Source organism: Girardinichthys multiradiatus, chromosome 7, assembly GCF_021462225.1.
Source record: "Girardinichthys multiradiatus isolate DD_20200921_A chromosome 7, DD_fGirMul_XY1, whole genome shotgun sequence".
NCBI lineage: Eukaryota > Metazoa > Chordata > Actinopteri > Cyprinodontiformes > Goodeidae > Girardinichthys > Girardinichthys multiradiatus.
Genome location: NC_061800.1, coordinates 42,956,107 through 42,979,610, shown reverse-complemented (window position 1 = coordinate 42,979,610; position 23,504 = coordinate 42,956,107). Strand labels below are relative to the sequence as shown.

The window sequence follows — 23,504 nt, the reverse complement described above, 5'->3', positions numbered from 1 at the left end:
CCGAGCCACAGACATCTAAAGGCTCCCCAAAGCACAGGAACCCCGGGACACACCACCCCCCAAGCAGAGACCCGACAGAGCCCAGGGGGCCAGGCCCCGGCAAGCAGCCACCGGGAGTGAGCCAGCACACACCAAAGCACCCGGCCCCGGACACCGAGAACCACAAGTACACCAGCGGGCAGAGACGCCAACCACCGGCAGGCGGTGTGGCGGGGAGGAAGCTGATCCAAGAGAGGGAGAAGTTCAAGACCCAACCTGTCGCAAAAAAAGAAACAAAAAAAAAAAAAACAGGCAGACACAGTCACAATCATCCACTCCCACCCTCATGCATACACATAAAATCACTCACACCCAACGTAAGGATAAACAACTATGGACGTCATACACTCACTCACACTCCCCATGCATACTCTATACTCCCAGGTCCAGGCGCCGGTTGCCCCTAGGGGGTACCGGCCCCTGGACCCAGGAGGTGGTCCCCTTCCCTCCTGAGGCAGAGGCAGGCAGACAGCGCCGGTACTGCCCAGACCCGGGCGACCCCGGCTCCCGCCCCCAAACCCAGTCCCCAACAACCCCCATCCACCTCCGGACAGGGGGCTATGTACAAAAGAGGGGTCCACATGGCCCAAAGCAACCCGCCAACCGGAGCCACCCCAGGACGGAGCAGTCCCGACCCCCCAACGAGCTCTGATCCTAACCACATGAGTCTCCCACCCCCAGTGAACCCCAACCGGAACCTCCCCACAGGGCCACCCCCAACAAGGACACCGATATCGAACACATCCCCCCGAACCCCCACAGGGGCACACCCCACCAAGTGAACTCCATGGCCGAGAAGCCGATGAAGCCACACCCACACAGCGCAAGCTCCACACACAATCCTGCTCTAAGAACCCCCGCCGCACCCCGCTCCCCCACCACACAGCGCACCGCAACGGCAAGGCAAGGGCCCCTCGCAACGCCACCCCCGCCCACTGGCGCAACAGGGCAGACCCCACCCAGCACCGCACCCACAACCGGACCCCCGACCCCGCACCATGACGGGACAAACTCATCCACCAAGAGGTCCCCGGCCAGTGGCAGACATCCAGGCCCAGTGACCCCACCACGCCCGCCTCTGCAAAAAAAAACACTACATCACTGCCACTGCAACAACCGCCCAGGGAGAAACACTATCCAGCTCAACTCCACCATCGCCGCCCAGCCGATCCAAACGCCAGTGACCCCACGCCCTAGAAGTGGACACAACCCCTCCACACCACAGGCCGCAGCCCCTCCACGCCACCCCCCAGCCCACCGCCCCGATCCTCCCTCGGACAAAACAGCCAGCAGAGCAGCACACCTCCAAGCCCGCCAAACCCCCCCAGACAGCTCCAGTAGCCCCAGCCCACCAGTCCACGAGAGGGATACATGCACCGGCCGGGGACCTGGGCCATGCAGGCCAACCGCTCCAGGCCAAGCACAACCCGCCAGCCGCCCCGGTGCAGTCACAAGACATGCTCCGCCGCCCCACCCACCCGACCGCCAACCGCAGCCCAGCGCCCGACCCCAGGCCAGGACCACAAAAGGAAGCAGTGGAAAAAAGGCCACGGCGACCATGCCAACCCCATCGCCCAAACCCCGGGGGCGCCACAGCCCGCCGGCCACCCGCAACCCCGCATGGCGCACAACGGCCATGCGGGGGTCCGTGTGGCACCCCCGCATGGCCACCAAGCAGTCCAGCCGGTCAGCCCCTCCATCAAAGCGAGTTTATTTATATTTTAAACTAGAGCTGCTTTCAGACTGTCGGGGTTCCTTAAAAACTACAAAAAACAAAACAAAACAAAAACTACAAAAACAGAACCGTTCACAGACGAAGCGGAAGTTGCGTAACTTCCCAGGTTTCAGGAAACAAGGAAGTTCGGTCCAGTGTGAATTTTGGACAGACAAAGGTTCAGTTGGCAAACATGGACCGACTGAACTGGGTCTCTTCTGCGACCAAGATAATGATGTTCGTCATCTTGGTTCTGTTCTGCCTCGGTTCGACCACAGCGGGTAGGTTAACGAACGATCCGAAGGTTTTCGTTTTCTCTTCAGGCAAACGCTGTGCTGGGTTCTGCTCGGTCGGGTTGTGTCTGTTTGGGTTCTGTTAATGCAGACTTGAAACATTTCTCCTTCGGTCTGAAACTTATTTTAGTTAATCCAGTTGGTACTGTTCAGATTCTACGGCTGAACGTTTTGGATCAACCCGATTTACGTTTAAAAGAGGAACTGGGCTGTGGGGCCTCGAGCAGAAACGCGGTTTCTGCTCCGGACTTTCCTCGGTCAGATACCAGGCCCAGTCGGCTAGAACCTGCCTGGAAGACTGGCGGCTGTGGTGTAGGTTCTCTACCAGGACATGAAGGCAACTGGACTCATTCTGTTGGTTCTGTTGGTTGGAAATGTCTCCCCAGATTAAAGGGCAGCAGTGGTTCCGTCTCCGAACCCATTGCTTTTTTTGCTGGGTTAAAATCTAGGTAAAAATCAGGATAAAACTGGGGTCAGGTCCGGATACCACCAGGTTAAAATCAGGATCGAGTCGGGATAAATTCAGGATAAATTCGGGATAAATTCAGGATAAATTCGGGATAAATTCGGGATAAATTCAGGATAAATTCAGGATAAATTCGGGATAAATTCAGGATAAATTCGGGATAAATTCAGGATAAATTCAGGATACTGTCAGAATAAAACATGAATAAAAATCAAGGTGACGCAGGATGAACCCATAATATAATCAGAATCCTATAACTTCAGGAATAAATGAATGTACAGCCAGGATAAATCTGGATACAAATCCAGATTAAATCAGAGTTAAAATCTCTTCCCTTCGTGTGAAAGATGCCAAAGCTGCTGTTTTTGCTCAGTGATGATCCTCCCTAATCCACAGACCTCATGATCTTCATCATTTTATCCTTGTTTCAAACCAGAAACAAGACCAGAACTGTCCACTCTGGACTGTCCTGATGGTGACGTCCCACGATGGTTTTCCTCTGAAACACAGAACATGTTTGTTTTGCTGAGTTGACCTTATTGACCTTTTGATCTGGCCTGTAACTGCATCTAGTTCGTGTGTTCAGGAACATCATTCAGAACTTATCCTGGTTGTTCAGACAGATTTTCATCAGGAAACGTCTTCATGGTCTTAATCAAAATGTAGTGATAAAATGTTTGTTTTCTCAGTTGTTTCTAGGAAGGTTGTTCCTCCACCGCACGACGTTGTCATCAACCAGAGCCAACTGGTCTGGAACTCCACAGCCAAAAATGTGACGTTTACTGTCGAGTATCGCAGGTGAGTCCTCCTGGAAAGGTTCTGGGAATATAAGCTGATACCAGGACCAAATCTGGGACAAAAAGCCCTAAGAATCCTGATGAAAGATGGGTAAAATCAGGATAAAATGGAGGTTAAATCCAGATAAAATTAAGATACAATGTAGAAAATTATGAGAGAATCTGGAAGCAGGATGAAATCAAGATGAATTTAGGGGAAAATCCAAATAAATCTGATTAAAATTAGAAGGAATCTCAGAATAAAGGAAAAATAAGGATGAAATTGGAGTAAAATCAGGATACGGTTGGGGTAAGAAAAATTAACTTGTGGTAAAAATCCTAATAAAATTAAGGAAAAATCAGCAGAAGATTTGGGTAAAGTCAAGATAAAACATGAATAAAGTGAAATAAAGATGACTTTTGTTTGAAATCAGTATAAAACTGAACTAAAACACAATAATGATATGATGATGAAATCCCTGGTGAGGTCTAATCTGGATGATTTGTATTTTAAATCTCTATAAAACCAATAGTTCCGGATCCATTCCTGATTTATTCTGATAGATTTAGTTTTTTTTTAATTAGGTTTTAGCTGAATTATAAATCCTACTTGTTTCCGCTTCTGATGGTTTTCCTTTCCCGTCCGCAGCTTCAGCTCTGATTGGATACCCATACAGGCGTGCAGTAACACACCCCTCACCTCCTGTGATTTTGGTTTGGGCCGAGCCGAGGCAGAATACGGCTGCGTTCATGTTCGTGTTGCAGCTCGGACAAACGGAGAAACGTCTGAATCGGTGGAAGCCTGCAGCAGAGAAGGTAATAACCCAGATGTTTGATCAGGAAGGTGACCTGTTGAAAAGTCGACCTTTAACTGAACGGCTGCAGATTGAACGGCACCGTGGGAAGAGGGAGGTCTTCAGAAACACGCAGATAAAGTTCTGGTTTGAAGCGTTAAATATGCAGCATAAAGTTTTCGATATGAGAAAGTTTTCCATCCTAGCAGATTTCCTCTGATTTGTTTTCAGATCATTAAACACAGTTTAATATAAAACACAACCTGAGGAAACACCAAACTGTTCCCAGTGACTTCATGTGTTAAGAAGAATCTGACCAAACCAACATGGATGAAAAGTCCTCTGCTGGCTTATTCAGCGTCCCCTTGGATTTAAGGCTTGACTTTGACTAGACTGTTCTCAGCCATTCAAAGATGGACTTCCTAGTGTGATAATTGGATCATCGTAACCCAAGTGAGCTTGTGGTCACAAACTGATGGCCGGACATTCTCCTTCAGGACTTTCTGTCACAACCGATGGTCCTGTCGTTATGGGATGTCATCCAGGTCCTGAAGCAGCAAAGCAGCCGCTGCCATGTTTAACCTCTCAGTTTTACGACAGATCTAACGGGATGCACGCCTTCGTCAGTCCACAAAATATTTTCCCTAAGCTCTGCGGGACGTCAAGATGTTTCATAGGAGGTGTGAGAAGGGCCTTTCTGTTCTGTGTGGTCAGCGGTGTTTTTGACCTTTAAACTCTCCAGTAGATGCCATTTTTGCTCAGTCTCTCTTTCTTATGTTTGAATCATGAACTCTGACCTTAGCTGAGGCAGTGCAGATGTTCCAGGTTTGGTTGTTATCTCCTGGATGAGTCGTTGATTTGCTCTTGAAGTTGTAATTTTTGTTGGCCGATCTTCTAGGAAGTTTCACCGCTGGTCCACGTTTATAACCTGTATTAGTGTCGTCGCACGTAATGGTAGCCAACGGTAACAAAAAAATGACTTGACCCTGAGGTACACCACAACTCAGCTGAAGCCATAAGAATGTAAAGTAGTACATAAAGACCAGTTGGAGAGGTATGAGTGTGATAAACCAAGGCAGAACCTTTTATTACAGCCCACAACTGGAAACCATTCAGAAGGATGTGAAGATCCAGAAGGTCATCAACCCCACCCACATCTAAAGACACCAAATCTGTGTCTGCTTTCAGCTGTGGTTAACCTTCCAACCAGGGTGGTTCACACTTCATCAGAGGTGTGAACATCTTCACTCGCTGACTGATCTGTATCTTACTTCACTCTGAGTAATCTCTTGATTGGGTTAAGGTAAATACGTCGGCCGTACTAACTAGACCCATAAATCTACAGGAAGTAATTTAAACACAAATAAAACTAGAAAATATTTTCTAAACTGTTGATTCTGAACATATAAGCTCAGGTTTGTAAACGGTGTCCATGCAGTCAGATTCAGTTTATGGATGATGTCTTATTGTCTGTAAAACTCTTTCAGGCGTTAATTAAACCCAAAACATCGTCGCCTTATCACCTCCGAGTCCGTCTGATCTCCAGACTCTTGGATTCTGAGGTCTCGGGTCATTGACTGGATCTGACCATCGTTCCTGTCTGTTCCAGGTGATGCTTGCACTCCAAACGTCACTCTGACTGCAGCGCCCGGATCCCTCACAGTTAACCTGAAGAGAGACCACGATCTGGATAAGGAACACGCAAGTAACCTGAAACATCAGATCTACCTGGGGAAGAAGGGTGGAAAGCTGGAGGTGAGTGAAAGGTCTATTCCTCTAATGGTTCCTGACATTGTATGTTCTCACCTATACGTTCTGCCTTTTTCAGTTGTACAAAGACTCCGTCTCCTCAGAGTTCATCGATGGCTTGGAAGTGGGTGAGCAGTACTGTGTGACGGTGGCGTTTGTTCTTCATTGGGAGCCCCTCGGGCCAGCCAGCTGTGTGCAGTGTGAGACCATACCTGGCTTCAGTAAGATCCTGCTGTTTACCTGTCCAGATCGTCCACGTTCATGTATTCTGTCAGACCTTACAGAACCAGCTGACCAACTGGGACCACATGGGTTCAGGATTTCATCAGATTTCTCTATAGGTTATGAGGCAGCAGGGTCAGGCTGTCTTCATGTCAAACATCTGTAGAGAAATCTGAGTCCTGATGCCAGATCTTTGATTCCTCAGACGCTGGTTAATGACCTGATTCCCTCTGCCCTGTTTTCTTCTCAGGTGGATCCAAACAGACACAGATCATAGTCGTTTCCGTCGTCATTTCTGGGATCTTCTTGTTAGTCGGGATCGCCTACATCCAGCTCTTCAAATCCAGGAAAATCAAACAGCTCCTCCAACCCCCGTACACCATCCCATCGGTGAGAGCCAGCTTCACTTTAACTAACAGGAAGTCGGACAGTTTCATTGTCTTCTTCCTTCTTGTGGTCCAGATTTGTGGTTTTGATTAGTAGTTCTCCAGGTTTGCTCAGAGTAACAGGACATAAACTGTACATTATTAGCAGTTTGTCAGACTGAACGCTGTTAGCATGCTAAGTCGCTGGTTACCATGGTGATTCCCCCCTTTTCAGTTGCTTTAAAATAAGCCCCACATATTCAGCTCCTCAGCATCCTGGGCCGTTGCTCCTGGAAACTGAGCAACTTGATCTCCAGAGTTCAGGACAAACTGGAATCAGATCCGTGGCCTGGTTCGGATCCGTGGCCTGGTTCGGATCCGTGGCCTGGATCTGATCCGTGGCCTGGTTCGGATCCGTGGCCTGGTTCTGATCCGTGGCCTGGATCGGATCCGTGGCCTGGTTCGGATCCGTGGCCTGGATCGGATCCCTGGCCTGGTTCGGATCCCTGGCCTGGTTGGGATCCGTGGCCTAGTTCAGATCCGTGGCCTGGTTCGGATCCGTGGCCTGGATCGGATCCGTGGCCTAGTTCGGATCCGTGGCCTGGATCGGATCCGTGGCCTGGATCGGATCCGTGGCCTGGTTCGGATCCGTGGCCTGGTTCGGATCCGTGGCCTGGATCGGATCCCTGGCCTGTATCGGATCCGTGGCCTGGTTCGGATCCGTGGCCTGGATCGGATCCGTGGCCTGGTTCAGATCCGTGGCCTGGATCGGATCCGTGGCCTGGATCGGATCCGTGGCCTGGATCGGATCCGTGGCCTGGATCGCATCCGTGGCCTGGTTCGGATCCGTGGCCTGGATCGCATCCGTGGCCTGGTTCGGATCCGTGGCCTGGTTCGGATCCGTGGCCTGGTTCTGATCCGTGGCCTGGATCGGATCCGTGGCCTGGTTCGGATCCGTGGCCTGGTTCGGATCCGTGGCCTGGTTCGGATCCGTGGCCTGGACCGGATCCGTGGCCTGGATCGAATCCGTGGCCTGGATCGGATCCGTGGCCTGGATCGGATCCGTGGCCTGGATCGGATCCGTGGCCTGGATCGGATCCGTGGCCTGGATCGGATCCGTGGCCTGGTTCGGATCCGTGGCCTGGATCGGATCCGTGGCCTGGATCGGATCCCTGGCCTGTATCGGATCCGTGGCCTGGTTCGGATCCGTGGCCCGGATCGGATCCGTGGCCTGGATCGGATCCGTGGCCTGGATCGGATCCGTGGCCTGGATCGGATCCGTGGCCTGGATCGCATCCGTGGCCTGGTTCGGATCCGTGGCCTGGATCGCATCCGTGGCCTGGTTCGGATCCGTGGCCTGGGTCGGATCCGTGGCCTGGATCGCATCCGTGGCCTGGTTCGGATCCGTGGCCTGGTTCGGATCCGTGGCCTGGTTCGGATCCGTGGCCCGGACCGGATCCGTGGCCCGGATCGAATCCGTGGCCTGGATCGGATCCGTGGCCTGGATCGGATCCGTGGCCTGGATCGGATCCGTGGCCTGGATCGGATCCGTGGCCTGGATCGGATCCGTGGCCTGGTTCGGATCCGTGGCCTGGATCGGATCCGTGGCCTGGATCGGATCCCTGGCCTGTATCGGATCCGTGGCCTGGTTCGGATCCGTGGCCCGGATCGGATCCGTGGCCTGGATCGGATCCGTGGCCTGGATCGGATCCGTGGCCTGGATCGGATCCGTGGCCTGGATCGCATCCGTGGCCTGGTTCGGATCCGTGGCCTGGATCGCATCCGTGGCCTGGTTCGGATCCGTGGCCTGGTTCGGATCCGTGGCCTGGATCGCATCCGTGGCCTGGTTCGGATCCGTGGCCCGGACCGGATCCGTGGCCTGGATCGGATCCGTGGCCTGGTTCGGATCCGTGGCCTGGTTCGGATCCGTGGCCTGGTTCGGATCCGTGGCCCGGACCGGATCCGTGGCCTGGATCGAATCCGTGGCCTGGATCGGATCCGTGGCCTGGATCGGATCCGTGGCCTGGATCGGATCCGTGGCCTGGATCGGATCCGTGGCCTGGTTCGGATCCGTGGCCTGGTTCGGATCCGTGGCCTGGATCGGATCCCTGGCCCGGACCGGATCCGTGGCCCGGATCGAATCCGTGGCCTGGATCGGATCCGTGGCCTGGATCGGATCCGTGGCCTGGTTCGGATCCGTGGCCCGGATCGGATCCGTGGCCTGGATCGGATCCGTGGCCTGGATCGAATCCGGGGCCTGGATCGGATCCGTGGCCTGGTTCGGATCCGTGGCCTGGATCGCATCCGTGGCCTGGTTCGGATCCGTGGCCCGGACCGGATCCGTGGCCTGGATCGGATCCGTGGCCTGGTTCGGATCCGTGGCCTGGTTCGGATCCGTGGCCTGGTTCGGATCCGTGGCCCGGAACGGATCCGTGGCCTGGATCGAATCCGTGGCCTGGATCGGATCCGTGGCCTGGATCGGATCCGTGGCCTGGATCGGATCCGTGGCCTGGATCGGATCCGTGGCCTGGTTCGGATCCGTGGCCTGGTTCGGATCCGTGGCCTGGATCGGATCCCTGGCCCGGACCGGATCCGTGGCCTGGATCGAATCCGTGGCCTGGATCGGATCCGTGGCCTGGATCGGATCCGTGGCCTGGTTCGGATCCGTGGCCCGGATCGGATCCGTGGCCTGGATCGTATCCGTGGCCTGGATCGTATCCGGGGCCTGGATCGGATCCGTGGCCTGGTTCGGATCCGTGGCCTGGTTCGGATCCGTGGCCTGGTTCTGATCCGTGGCCTGGTTTTCAGTCAAACAATTAAACGGTCTTCTTCTTTATGTCCACTCTGACTGATCCATCAACTTCTGCTCTCCAGTTTTTCCAGGAGCCGCTTTCGGATCGCAACCGTCCCTTCCTGGCCGTGAGTCCCACTGAGGAACCTTACGATGTTGTTTCTGGTTTGACTCCAAGGCGGCCCAGATGAGACTGAGCTGGTCCGTCACCTTCTTATCGTCCTGCTGCTGCTCTAGAGGAGGTCGGAGGAGGAGTCTGACCTCCATCACTTCCTGCTGAGAGTGGACACTTTAAGGAATTAATCTGCGTTTCACCTGCATGGAGACTGAGCTGCTGTTTCACAGCAGGAAAAACTGCACAGGTTCTGTAGAAACAGGCCTCCTCCTGCAGCTGTTTGCACTTTTAAATGTTCATTTGTGTTAAAAACTAAGATTAGTTGGACTGGAGCCTCGCCAGGAAGAACACGGACTGGGATCAGTTGGCCTGAAGGGTCCATCTGGATCTATTTTTACCACTGAGAAGATTGATGTTCAGACTGATCCAGAACCCAACAGAATTCCTCACCAGTTAATGTCCAGTTAATCCAGTAAAAATTGAATTAACTCCATGACCCTGATTTTATGTTTGTAGATTTTAGCTGGGTTCTCCATTGAATGTCCCAAGCTGAGGTGGACCGGGCCCCTCAGAGGTTCTGAATTTTTACTTTGATGTGTTTGTGTCTCAGTGGTTTTAATGTTTTGGCTGATAGTGTTTTATAAAGTTTATTATTATAAAGTTCATTTTGCCACAGAAAAATCACTGAAATGGATCCACAGACCATACTGGATCAGACTCAGCCGGTCAGAAATGTTTACCGCTCTGTTCACTGATGTTTACTCCGAGGGAACAATGTTCTGTTCCTCTGTCCCAGTGATCCACGATCCTGGAAGATGAACGGGTCGCTTCTCTTCTTTAGAATCAGGAAGGAGTTTGAGCTGCCTGCCAACCTCCTGTTCCAGCGGACTGATGGGGATTACTGGGATCAAGGGGAGGATTGGATCCTGCCAGAGATTCCCACTAAGTCGGAAGGTCCGACTGCAGAACATGGAACCAAATCCAGCTCCCGGCAACCTGCTGAACTGTTTTCTCTGCCGGATCAATAAAGTTTTCAAGTCTAAAAGGATGCGAGCTGCCTACCTGAGACCGTCTGAGTTTTTTCTCTTCTGTGAATTTTTTGCTCAGGATTTCATCGGTGTTGTTGCTATGGCGACTAACAGAGTGAAAAATATAAGAAATCCTGTGGAAATCAAATGTATTAATGTCTAAACCCAGGACCAGTGTCGTTCCTTTTCTGTTTTTTTTTTTGGTTTGATTTGTAATAAAAAATAAAATGTGAATAAACATTTTTTTGCTGTTTTTGTTTATCTATCTGGAGTTAGAAATATATGTTCATTTTTTAACTGAACAAGAGTTGAACACATCCAGAGTTTTAAATAATAAAAGCTCTTTTTCATATCTTCTGTTGGTAAACACAATGGATTTTCAGTTTTAAAGCAAATACTCAGAGTTGAGGCATTGTGCAGAGCTTGTTGAGTTGTTTCAGTTCTTTCAGCGTCTGAAACAACTCGAGTTTTCAGCAGCAGTAAGGTTCTGCTTGGGATTCATTTTCAGTTTTATTTATTTACATCTTTTTCTAACTGGCTGTGATTCTGGTATTTTGGATTTTTTTATTTTGTTTTATATATATATTTTTTTTTAATCATATGAATAATAATTTTTTCATTTAATAAAATTACATAAAGTTAACTTTTTTACCTTTTTATAATAATTCAACTTGTTTTGTTTATTTTTTTTTAATATAATTTCTTAAGTGATTTTTTTAGTTATTACGTTTATTTTTTATTTCATTTATTTTGAACTCTTATTTATTTCACATTATTTAAGTTACCTTTTGATTTTATTTATTTATTATGTTTTTTAACCACAATATATTTGTGGTTTTTAAATTTTTTTTATTATTAAATGATTTACTACCCAAATAATTTTTTGTTTTGAATAAACGGTTTTCTTTTCTTTTATTGTAGAACAAATATACAGTCTATTTTATTTCAAAGTTATATTTTGTGTTATTTTAAAAGAGGACAAACTTGGATTAATTTCCAGTTTAATCGCCTGTAGTTACACTGCAGATCCGGCAGGGGGCGGAAGCGCCTCCTGCTGTTTCTTCAACCGTCAACAAACATAAAGGAAGATGAACCAGAGACGCAGAAACATCAGGGTTTGATTTGAAGTAATCAGAGTATTTTTAAGGGTAATCGCAGTAATTAAAGGTGAGTAGTTGTTGACTAAACTGCATGTTGACATTATTAAATGGATTCAGTCAGTCTAAGATATTTATGGCTTCATTATTGGCACATTTCTAGCTCGAAGAGAGCAAACGTTTGGTTTTAAAGGCAAATAAAAAGCTCTAATAATGATTTTAATAATATTTCATTAATTTTGTGTCTCAATATTTACTAAACCTTAATGTCAATGGAGACGAGCAGAGCTTTCTGGTGGTAAAATATAAGGAAGGAGATCATTTTTGATCGTTAGTTTCTGTTTGTGTGATGGAAATATCCTGATGTTAAAACCTGAATTCGGATCGGACTTTGTCATTTAAACAGGAAACAACTGAAAGTGACATTCAGGGTCGTTAATATAAGAGGCAAACTTTTAGATGATCGTTATTCCTTTTTGATCATCCAGCTGGTTTTATTCTGAGGATAGTGAAACTGACCACAGACTGAGATCAGGTTCACTTAGAGGCTGAAATCTGAGGTTTAATCAGTCAAAACTCAAAGATTTTACGGTCATAGAATGAGAAGCTGTAAAGGAGTCCATTAACTACTGTATCAATAAGCAAACTGTGCAGGGGGCAGATCCACTGAAATCATTGTTGCGGCCATCATGGCTTTGTTTCTTCATGGCCCCACATGCAGGAAACTGCTGCCAGGAATCTGGCTGCTGAAAAAACAGTTCTCTGAATCACCAAGAACGTCAAATAAGAGGCTTATCTGCAGAGAAGAAGGCGTCAGGGTGTCCAAGAGGGTCCAGCAAACTCTGCAGGAACCATCTCCTGCATGCACGGTCAGGTGAAGACTTTTGGGGAAAGGCAGCACAGAAGCCCCTTCTGTCTGACAATAACGTTAAGGATAGACAGAGATTTTGAAGGATAAGGAAGCTCGGACAGCAAAAGACTGGAGCAAAGCTACTGTCTCATCACTTTCGGGAGACTTGGAGAAGAAAGCTGACAGCTACCACGAGTAAGTGTGATGCAGAGAAACATCATGATCCAGTCTGTTGGTTGGGTTGCTTCTCATCCAAGGCAGTCAGTTCCCTCCAAGTTCTGTCCAAAAACACTACTATGAACAACAACGGGTCAAAACGTCCTCCAGGAGCAACGTCTACCTATAATCCTGGAGTGGTGTGGTCATGATCTGTTCATTTTTCCGGCATGATGAAGCACCTTGGATAAAGAGATCATGAAATGGCTTAAAGAGCAGAACATAAAAAAGTTTGGATTTACATTTAGAACCCATGTTCAGTTGTCAGCAAGCTGGTGGAGAAGCTAAAACATTGTAATCAACTCCAAGCTCTAATGGAAATGGTCAATGGCCAGAACTTGTATAGTGCTTTATCAAGTCCCCAGAGACCCCAAAGCACCTACAGGTCCTTCTCAAAATATTAGCATATTGTGATAAAGTTCATTATTTTCCATAATGTCATGATGAAAATTTAACATTCATATATTTTAGATTCATTGCACACTAACTGAAATATTTCAGGTCTTTTATTGTCTTAATACGGATGATTTTGGCATACAGCTCATGAAAACCCAAAATTCCTATCTCACAAAATTAGCATATCATTAAAAGGGTCTCTAAACGAGCTATGAACCTAATCATCTGAATCAACGAGTTAACTCTAAACACCTGCAAAAGATTCCTGAGGCCTTTAAAACTCCCAGCCTGGTTCATCACTCAAAACCCCAATCATGGGTAAGACTGCCGACCTGACTGCTGTCCAGAAGGCCACTATTGACACCCTCAAGCAAGAGGGTAAGACACAGAAAGACATTTCTGAATGAATAGGCTGTTCCCAGAGTGCTGTATCAAGGCACCTCAGTGGGAAGTCTGTGGGAAGGAAAAAGTGTGGCAGAAAACGCTGCACAACGAGAAGAGGTGACCGGACCCTGAGGAAGATTGTGGAGAAGGGCCGATTCCAGACCTTGGGGGACCTGCGGAAGCAGTGGACTGAGTCTGGAGTAGAAACATCCAGAGTCACCGTGCACAGGCGTGTGCAGGAAATGGGCTACAGGTGCCACATTCCCCAGTCCTGGGCTACAGAGAAGCAGCACTGGACTGTTGCTCAGTGGTCCAAAGTACTTTTTTCGGATGAAAGCAAATTCTGCATGTCATTCGGAAATCAAGGTGCCAGAGTTTGGAGGAAGACTGGGGAGAAGGAAATGCCAAAATGCCAGAAGTCCAGTGTCAAGTACCCACAGTCAGTGATGGTCTGGGGTGCCGTGTCAGCTGCTGGTGTTGGTCCACTGTGTTTTATCAAGGGCAGGGTCAATGCAGCTAGCTATCAGGAGATTTTGGAGCACTTCATGCTTCCATCTGCTGAAAAGCTTTATGGAGATGAAGATTTCATTTTTCAGCACGACCTGGCACCTGCTCACAGTGCCAAAACCACTGGTAAATGGTTTACTGACCATGGTATCACTGTGCTCAATTGGCCTGCCAACTCTCCTGACCTGAACCCCATAGAGAATCTGTGGGATATTGTGAAGAGAACGTTGAGAGACTCAAGACCCAACACTCTGGATGAGCTAAAGGCCGCTATCGAAGCATCCTGGGCCTCCATAAGACCTCAGCAGTGCCACAGGCTGATTGCCTCCATGCCACGCTGCATTGAAGCAGTCATTTCTGCAAAAGGATTCCCAACCAAGTATTGAGTGCATAACTGTACATGATTATTTGAAGGTTGACGTTTTTTGTATTAAAAACACTTTTCTTTTATTGGTCGGATGAAATATGCTAATTTTGTGAGATAGGAATTTTGGGTTTTCATGAGCTGTATGCCAAAATCATCCGTATTAAGACAATAAAAGACCTGAAATATTTCAGTTAGTGTGCAATGAATCTAAAATATATGAATGTTAAATTTTCATCATTACATTATAGAAAATAATGAACTTTATCACAATATGCTAATTTTTTGAGAAGGACCTGTACACCACAATCAGTCATCCACCCATTCACACACTGACAGTGGTGAGAAACAATGTAGCCACAGCTGCAGAGGGGCAGATTGACAGAAGTTAGGCTGCCATACAATCGATGCCACTGAGACCTTTGAGCACCATCAGCAGGCAAGTCAGGTGGAGTCTCTTGCCCAAGGACACCATGACTGAGACGGACACAGCAGGGGTTCATACCAGCAACCCACCGGTTACAGGACGAATTCCTACCACCTGAGCCACAGCCAGCCCTAGAAACGGATCAGTCAGGATTTGGTCCAGAAGTTACCTGTGAGACAGGATTATAGAAGTTCAAAAGGAAGAACAATCAACAGTGGAAATGTTCTCCGCTCAGATATTTTTAAGATTTTTGTCTTCAAAACATTTAAAATGGAACCAGTCTGTTTCTGTTTATGCATATTTTCCAGGCTGCAGTTTCAGAGTCTCTGATCTCCAAACTGAGCCGAGGAGACCAATCGATCCTTGGTAGGAAAACTCTGCAGATGGCTGGCTTCCTGGACAACTTCCGCTGGCCGGAGTGTGAATGGTTTGACTGGGCGGAGAGGAGGAACGCTGTGGCCTCGGTGGTGGCTGGAGCTCTGGTTAGTGGGACCTGACTGGCTGGTTTTAAACCGTGAGAAGAGGAAACTGTGAGTTTTCTGTAAAACATATAATCAGAATGAATTATTTAAAATGATTTAAAATCTAACAGCATACAGGTCCTTTTCAAAATATTAGCATATTGTGATAAAGTTCATTATTTTCCATAATGTCATGATGAAAATTTAACATTCATATATTTTAGATTCATTGCACACTAACTGAAATATTTCAGGTCTTTTATTGTCTTAATACGGATGATTTTGGCATACAGCTCATAAAAACCCAAAATTCCTATCTCACAAAATTAGCATATTTCATCCGACCAATAAAAGAAAAGTGTTTTTAATACAAAAAACGTCAACCTTCAAATAATCATCTACAGTTATGCACTCAATACTTGGTCGGGAATTCTTTTGCAGAAATGACTGCTTCAATGCGGCGTGGCATGGAGGCAATCAGCCTGTGGCACTGCTGAGGTCTTATGGAGGCCCAGGATGCTTAGATAGCGGCCTTTAGCTCATCCAGAGTGTTGGGTCTTGAGTCTCTCAACGTTCTCTTCACAATATCCCACAGATTCTCTATGGGGTTCAGGTCAGGAGAGTTGGCAGGCCAATTGAGCACAGTGATACCATGGTCAGTAAACCATTTACCAGTGGTTTTGGCACTGTGAGCAGGTGCCAGGTCGTGCTGAAAAATGAAATCTTCATCTCCATAAAGCTTTTCAGCAGATGGAAGCATGAAGTGCTCCAAAATCTCCAGATAGCTAGCTGCATTGACCCTGCCCTTGATAAAACACAGTGGACCAACACCAGCAGCTGACACGGCACCCCAGACCATCACTGACTGTGGGTACTTGACACTGGACTTCTGGCATTTTGGCATTTCCTTCTCCCCAGTCTTCCTCCAGACTCTGGCACCTTGATTTCCGAATGACATGCAGAATTTGCTTTTATCCGAAAAAAGTACTTTGGACCACTGAGCAACAGTCCAGTGCTGCTTCTCTGTAGCCCAAGTCTGGCGAATGCGGCACCTGCAGCCCATTTCCTGCACACGCCTGTGCACGGTGGCTCTGGATGTTTCTACTCCAGACTCAGTCCACTGCTTCCGCAGGTCCCCCAAGGTCTGGAATCGGCCCTTCTCCACAATCTTCCTCAGGGTCCGGTCACCTCTTCTCGTTGTGCAGCGTTTTCTGCCACACTTTTTCCTTCCCACAGACTTCCCACTGAGGTGCCTTGATACAGCACTCTGGGAACAGCCTATTCGTTCAGAAATCTCTTTCTGTCTTACCCTCTTGCTTGAGGGTGTCAATAGTGGCCTTCTGGACAGCAGTCAGGTCGGCAGTCTTACCCATGATTGGGGTTTTGAGTGATGAACCAGGCTGGGAGTTTTAAAGGCCTCAGGAATCTTTTGCAGGTGTTTAGAGTTAACTCGTTGATTCAGATGATTAGGTTCATAGCTCGTTTAGAGACCCTTTTAATGATATGCTAATTTTGTGAGATAGGAATTTTGGGTTTTCATGAGCTGTATGCCAAAATCATCCGTATTAAGACAATAAAAGACCTGAAATATTTCAGTTAGTGTGCAATGAATCTAAAATATATGAATGTTAAATTTTCATCATGACATTATGGAAAATAATGAACTTTATCACAATATGCTAATATTTTGAGAAGGACCTGTACACAGGTTTCTGTCCCACTTCAGATTCCTCTACTGTAGGTATAGTAGTTTGTTGCTTTAATATCTGATTAGCATCTTTCAAAGATGCTGCTGCACTTGGAGATGCAAGACTGTTCACAGCTCAGTTTCTTGGTTTATGCCACCCATTTGTGTCATTTTGAAAACCAATCCAGGTTTATCTGCATGATGGTCACATCTTTTCCTCATGAGGGGTTTTGTTGATGCTCCTAGTGACATTCTGACCCTTTAAAGTTCTGACCTTAGAGCCCATTTTGGACGTAATCTTTCCATAAATAAACCTTGTTTTATGTTTCTGCAGTTTTTCACAGGCTGGTGGATCATGATCGATGCTGCAGTCATGTATCCGTCTCAGGAAATGATGAACCATTCCTTCCATACCTGCGGAGTCTTCTCCACCATTGCATTCTTCATGTGAGTGATGGATGGATGGATGGATTTAGCAGGGACATACATCAGGAGAAAGTATACTCCCAGTAAAACCAGTAGTAGGACATTCAATGAAGGAAAGAATCTGGGAGGTGTTCCCGGCTGACTGTAGCTGCTGTCTGTGTTTCCAGGATTAATGCTGTTTCTAACGGCCAGGTGAGAGGAGATGCGTACGGAGAAGGCTGCTTCGGAAGGACAGGTGAGCAAATTCATCTTTTAAACCCAGATTCTGATGATTTCTGGATCAGGTGACCAACTGCTACAGATCACTGGGAATGTTGGTTGGGATAAACCTGATGAACAGCTGCTCAGCTCAGTCTCAGACAGGGTTACGGAGGACGATCCATATCATTTATTTATCAGACATTGATCTTTGGTCCAATACTTCTAAACTTCAGTTGTGTCTCCAACCTCAGGAGCTCGTCTCTGGCTCTTCGTCGGCTTCATGATGATGTTTGGGTCATTCACTGGCTCCGTCTGGATCCTGTTCGGAGCTTACGTGGTACCAAGTGAGTTTTTCCTTTCATTTCATAATTGTTCTTCTTGTTTTTATCGGTTTCATTAGGACAGAAAAATTAAAATAACAGAAGTAAATTAAAAAATGAGATAGAAACGGGATTCTGTGTTTACAAGCAAAATGTGAGAAATCCGTGGAAGAAAATTAGAAAATCATGTCCAGAAAAAACAAAGGAAACCATCATTAAGATTTAAGAATAAAAAAGGGACGTAGACAGCAGAAAAAACCCTCCAACTTTTTTCACCTTTCCAGCGTTCTTTGCTCTGTGGATCATTCGGTTTTAAGTTTTGTCAGACCTGTCAGTTGTGAGCTGCTGCTGGGTTCTTTATGAATAAACTCGGTACCTTCAAACTCAGCATGCCTGAAGGCATTCCTCTGGGATCAGGAGTGGGATCACTCAGATTTATCTTATGGACCAAGTATTCTGGTCAAAGATCCACCTCTATGCTGATGACACTGTGATGTATCAGGCTCTCCGACAGCTTCTACAACCTTTGAAACCGGTTCACATCCAGTAGAAACCCCGCCTCCCGCCTATAGACTGCTGGAGATAGGCACCAGCTTCCCCATGACCCACTATGGAAGAAGCGATAGAAAATGACTGACTGAAGTCCAGCAGAAAATAAATGTACAATGTTTCCCTAAACCTTCCATCTGTCTTCGCTCTCCAGGGTTCTGTGATTGGGTTTAATACTCAGGTTCTCTGATTGATGAAGTCTCAGATGAAGTTAATTTTTATTTTCTGCTGCAGGATTAAATCATTGCGTTATGGCTAAGAAGTACCTTATATTTAGTTACATCAGTGGTGTAGAAATAACGATTATGATGTTCTCTTTTTGTCAGAGAAAGACGTTGCTCCGGGTCTGGCCGTGTTCTTTCAGAACGCCTTCATCTTCTTCAGGTGAGTGGGACCTTAAACTAAAACTACTGATTGTTTACTCTAAGGTGGGAAAAGTCCATTTCTCAGACCTCTGCAGCTGATGAGGTGAACGTTCTGAACCAGGACCTTTAAGTTTTAAAAAAACTTAAACAGCAGCTGGTGTTAGGATGACCTGGAACCAGAAGGAGTTAATGTGTAAGCTTCTACAGACAAGAAAACACTTTAAAAATCGCTTTCTAGAACAGGATGGAGAGGAATAAGATGCAGGAAGTGAAGATGCTCAGAGACAGACAGATAAACACAGCCTGGATAACCAGCAGCAAGCTGCTGAGTGTAAACCTGCTGCTGTAGATGTTCGGTTTTTACTCCTGGTTAATGTCTCGTCTCTCTCTGCAGCTCTTTGGTCTTTAAGTTCGGCCGAACGGAGAGTCTGTGGGGTTAAACGGCGAGCCGTCCTGCTGTCTTCACCTCCTTCAACCTTTTATTCTGTTTCTCCCACTTTGTCACTGCGGTGTCTGTAAATAGATCTCTACTTCTAAATATGAGCATGTTTATAATAGTTTTTGATGAAAATGTGATTTTAATGCATCGTATGTTTACACTGGAATTTAAAAGGGAATAAACTGTGGTTTTAGAGGCAGTAAAAAGCAACTTCCAGGCTTCTTTCATAGATTAAACAGATTTGATATTTTTAAAGGACACATAAGGAGATTCTTAGGAGAACCGATAAGTTCAGAACATTGTGTGTTCTTTAATATCTTCAGAGCTCTATTGGAGGTTCTGCAACCCTTTAGCTTCGGTCCTGGATCCTGGAAGCTTTCCGTCCAGGTCGGACTGATTTCAGTTTACTGGATTCACAGGTTCAATGATTCTTGTCTGCTGCTGTCAGTATCGTCTCTTTGGGCTAAAGTCTGATCTGAGATCAGTTCTCTGTTCTGATTTTACATGTCATTTTACAGCCATCAGCATCTACAACGGCTCTTTGAGGAAACCTTCATAATATGAGCTACAACAACATTTAATTTCCCTTTGGGATTAATAAAGTATTTTTGAATTGAATTGAATTGAATGTAAAACCTATTGAATGTCTCTGTGTGTGGTTTATACTATCTCTGTGGTCCTGCTCCAAAAACCTGAGGTTCTTACCTAGACGCTGCTCTTTTATGTCACTTTGTGGGGTAATTTATTAACTTAGCATCAAAAAACACTGAAACATTTTGACTCTAGCTGAAATGAAAGACTTTTTTTAATTTCAGGTTCTGTTTGGTTTTATTTATGTTCATTTTTTTAACATGTAAATATTCAGATTTCTTTATTTTGGAGCAAATCTTCAGAAGTTGATCTTTGGACTGTTTGCTGCTGCAGAGACTTGAGTTTTTATCAAATCAGCGGCGGCTGCTGTGGCCTATACAGAACAAAATAATTAACCTCAGTTCTCTGTTGATTTTATGATAAAAATGGTTTTATTAACTTTTTTTTATCACCTGACAAACAATCCTTTATCTTCCTGTTATTTCTATGCTGGATATTTGTTGGAAATGTTTTTGGTTTTATAACCTCTGCTGACAGAAGAGTCAGTGTTCATAAGAAGAAGCCAGTCATTAAAGGATTATTCTGGATTATTAACATCTTCTTCTGGGTTCATTATTTGTTTGCCTGTTTTGCTGAGCTCGTCCCACAGAGTCCAAAGATGCAAACTGAAAAACAGATTCATGTAAAAGCTGCAGAACAAAGTGAACAGATGAAATAAAAACACAGTTGCAGAAGTTAAGATACGATAAAATTCAACAAATATTAACACAAAAAGGTGCCTAATCAGCAAGGGGAGGGAAAATTATGCCTGCTTATTAATTAAAAAAGAAAAATACAAATCTGAAAAGTGTGGTGTCCATTAGTTATCAGCTCCCCTGAGTTAATATTTGTCAGCAAGCCTTTGGGGAATGTCTAGCAGTTCTGCACATCCAGAGACTGAATGTTTTGCAAAACAGCCCAAGATTAGTCAGATTTCAGGGAGAACATCTGTAAGCATAAATTTTTAATTCTTGCCACATGAATATTCTTTGATCTGACCCATTAAAGTGAAGCTCTGGCTGCATGTCCTGCTGGAAGGTGAACCTCCACCCCAGGCTCAGGTCTTCTGCAGCCTCCAACAGGTTTTCTTCCAGGACTGTCCTGTATTTAGCTCCATCCATCTTCCCTGTCTCTGCTGAAGAAAAGCATCTCCACTGCATGACGGCGCCACCAGCATCTTTCACTGTGGGGATAGTGTATTAAGGATAGCTTGCTGTGTTAGTTTCTACCCCACACACTGTTCTTCACGTAGGGGAGGTTATTTAGTCTCCTTCCACGTTTACTGTGTTCTCTTCATAGTTTCTAACAAAGATTATCTGTAGATCTCTGCAGCTCCTCCAGAGTTACCATTGGCCTCTAGGTTGCCTATCTGATGAAAGCTTTTGCTCAGTCTGGACAGCTTGATAGACAACCATATCTTGGTAGGTTTGCAGTTGTGTCATCTTCTTTATATTTTCAGGTGATGGATTGAATAGAGCTCTTCAATTAAGTCCAACCTAATTCCCTCATTTTTTTCTACATTTAATTGACATTTCTCAAACATATGCTGACCTTTTTAATGCACGCTTTACATGAAGTGATGCAGTGATATTATAGCTGAGCTCTGATGGGGCCTAAAATTCATACGCTGAAAGAAACAGAGTTTAGTGGTCAGGATAGAGCCTGTTTCTGTTCAGTTTTTAATGTAATTTATTTCTCTGTACAAAGGCTGAACTCATTCCAATATTGTATTGTTTTTACACACAGGAGTCTTAAAATAATCAGGTGAAATCATTCCCACACCTCTTATTCTGTACGTTTCACCACAGTGTTGTGTTAAAGTGTTTGTGTCCCCATTCATCCTGTACAGGTCCATGCATAGAAGAACACATTTAAACAGGCCTTTTATTAGCAGACTCATTTTTCTCTGATGCCTGCTTTGATTAGAAAATATGTTTGTTTTTGCTATTTTATTCCACTGGGGGCAGTATGGAGCAGCAGCTGAACATGTGACTAACTGGAAGTTGTGTTTACTATGAAGCAGGAAAACAGCTGATTACTTGTGAAGTTCCAGTAAGAGGAAGTGAGGTTACCTCCTGTCTTTCTGAGGTTTTTCCTCTGTGAATCCTGAAGACTTTACAGATTCAGGTCAGTTCATGTCTTTATTCTTCTGCACAGTTTTATTTTCTACAGTAAAAACAAACACCATTGTTTCAAATCCCCCACTAAAAAAACGTCTTTGTTTGGTTTTTATACCCATGAAACTGGAACATTTCAGAAGAAATGTTTTGTAGGTACATACAAATTAATTTACAAACGTTAATTACAAACCTGTCGGTTCGGAACAGACACCTTAATTAGTCATTTAGCCTTTTTTGGTAAACGGTGGTCATTTATGTCCCTCTTCACTCCTTTTGTGTTTACATTTATGTTATTTTGTGCTTATCTAGAGTTGGATTATTATCGTGCCCGGATATATTAGTTTGTCTTATTTTGGTCACTTTGATACATTTTCATTTCCGCCAGTGCTTTTATTCTGAAGGCTGTCCGACCGGATGTTTACACAGGTTTCGCTGTTCTCTAAAGCTGAAACAGGAATTTCTCCAGAAAGAAAACAGTTTCTCCGTTTCTTCATCAAAGCAGGTAAATGACTCGACCCGGACACGTCTCCTCTGAGTTGAAATACTTGTCAAATTAAAGAAATGTCTCCTAGTTGGTCCTTTCAGAGAAGGGAAGCTTTAGATGGACACACCTTCAGTTTTAAACTAATCCTTGAACGCAGATTGATGAGCTGCAGAAATAACAAGCTGACCTGAGATCAGTTTGATTTCAGTGTTTTTCCTGCTGCTGTTTGCAGATTCAGGTGTGTTTTACCTGACAGGTTCAGGTAGACGTTGAAGCTTTACTTCCGCGTTTGTTCTCAGGAGTTAAATCAGATTTTAGTCTAAGAGGTTTGATCTTATCTGATGTTTCTATTTATTATAACTCAGAAATGTTTACTTTAACGGGAATTAAGCGAAGCCAGAAATGTTTGGACCCCCAACAAATCTCCAGGATCTAACTGACCCATCAGAAACTTCATTTTAAAAGCTTGCAGCTGTCTTACTTCCTGTAGTTCAATACTAGAACAAGCACAATATTTACTGCTAGTGAATTATACATGCAACAGTCTGCAATTTATGCAACATTTACACCATAAACAGCATTATATGAATGCCTACAGCATTCACACTAATAATCTCAGTGGGTTTCAATCCTGGGCTACTGGACCCACTGTGACTCACTGCGTGTTTTAGGTGTTTCCCTCATTAATATATATTACTGGATGGGACATGACGTGACTGTTGCATGACACACAACCGCCATTTCTATGCATTGAGTCAGGACGGCTGCAGAAGTACACAGAACCGGTTCTTTTAAAGGCCAGTAAAGTTCTCTGAGTAGAGGGACATATTGCTCTGACAGTTTCACTTGAATATAATTGAGAAATAAATGACATGAAATGTAATTTTCAAAGAAGTGTAGAAAAAATAAGCGATGTACACAGGTACGCCATGAAAAGTGGTGTTTCAAATACTAAAACATTTTACCCGATTAAACAAAGAATCAATGAAATACTGTAATAAAGGATTTCAATAATCATATACAGTAATTTATTGGTGGAGTTTCTGAGGATACCCAGAATCTGAATTCCTGGACATTTAGCATTTGGCTAAAATAGGTTTGTTATTCTTCTCATCGTGTTTCTTCAACTGAATTTCAAGTAAAATGTTACATTCTTATTTCAGTCAAGCTTATAATGGACTTTTAGGACAAACAGTCCAGTCCATGAAGCTGCATCAGAGATGGATCAA

At 45.5% G+C, this 23,504-nt stretch overlaps 3 protein-coding genes across 3 annotated transcripts in view; all 3 read left to right on the top strand.

The window, feature by feature from the left end:
• The first annotated feature begins 1,867 nt into the window (after nt 1–1,867).
• ifngr2 (interferon gamma receptor 2) lies at nt 1,868–10,592 on the top strand. The gene is made up of 7 exons (XM_047371103.1): nt 1,868–2,034; nt 3,202–3,310; nt 3,938–4,104; nt 5,692–5,837; nt 5,911–6,052; nt 6,304–6,443; nt 9,293–10,592. Exons 1-7 carry the CDS (start codon nt 1,947–1,949, stop codon nt 9,398–9,400), a joined length of 900 nt encoding a protein of 299 aa, XP_047227059.1. The 5' UTR covers nt 1,868–1,946; the 3' UTR covers nt 9,401–10,592.
• Nucleotides 10,593–11,392: 800 nt separating this feature from the next.
• On the top strand, nt 11,393–20,226 carry LOC124871649 (transmembrane protein 50B-like). Its single transcript, XM_047371112.1, has 7 exons — nt 11,393–11,519; nt 14,902–15,075; nt 17,076–17,188; nt 17,335–17,402; nt 17,620–17,712; nt 18,564–18,621; nt 18,997–20,226. Exons 2-7 carry the CDS (start codon nt 14,977–14,979, stop codon nt 19,040–19,042), a joined length of 477 nt encoding a protein of 158 aa, XP_047227068.1. The 5' UTR covers nt 11,393–11,519; nt 14,902–14,976; the 3' UTR covers nt 19,043–20,226.
• Nucleotides 20,227–22,199: 1,973 nt separating this feature from the next.
• The window catches only part of parp4 (poly (ADP-ribose) polymerase family, member 4), a 40,913-nt gene continuing 39,608 nt past the window's right edge, over nt 22,200–23,504 (top strand). The window contains 1 exon segment of the mRNA XM_047371113.1: nt 22,200–22,293. The gene's annotated coding sequence lies outside the window, so the exon portion shown is untranslated.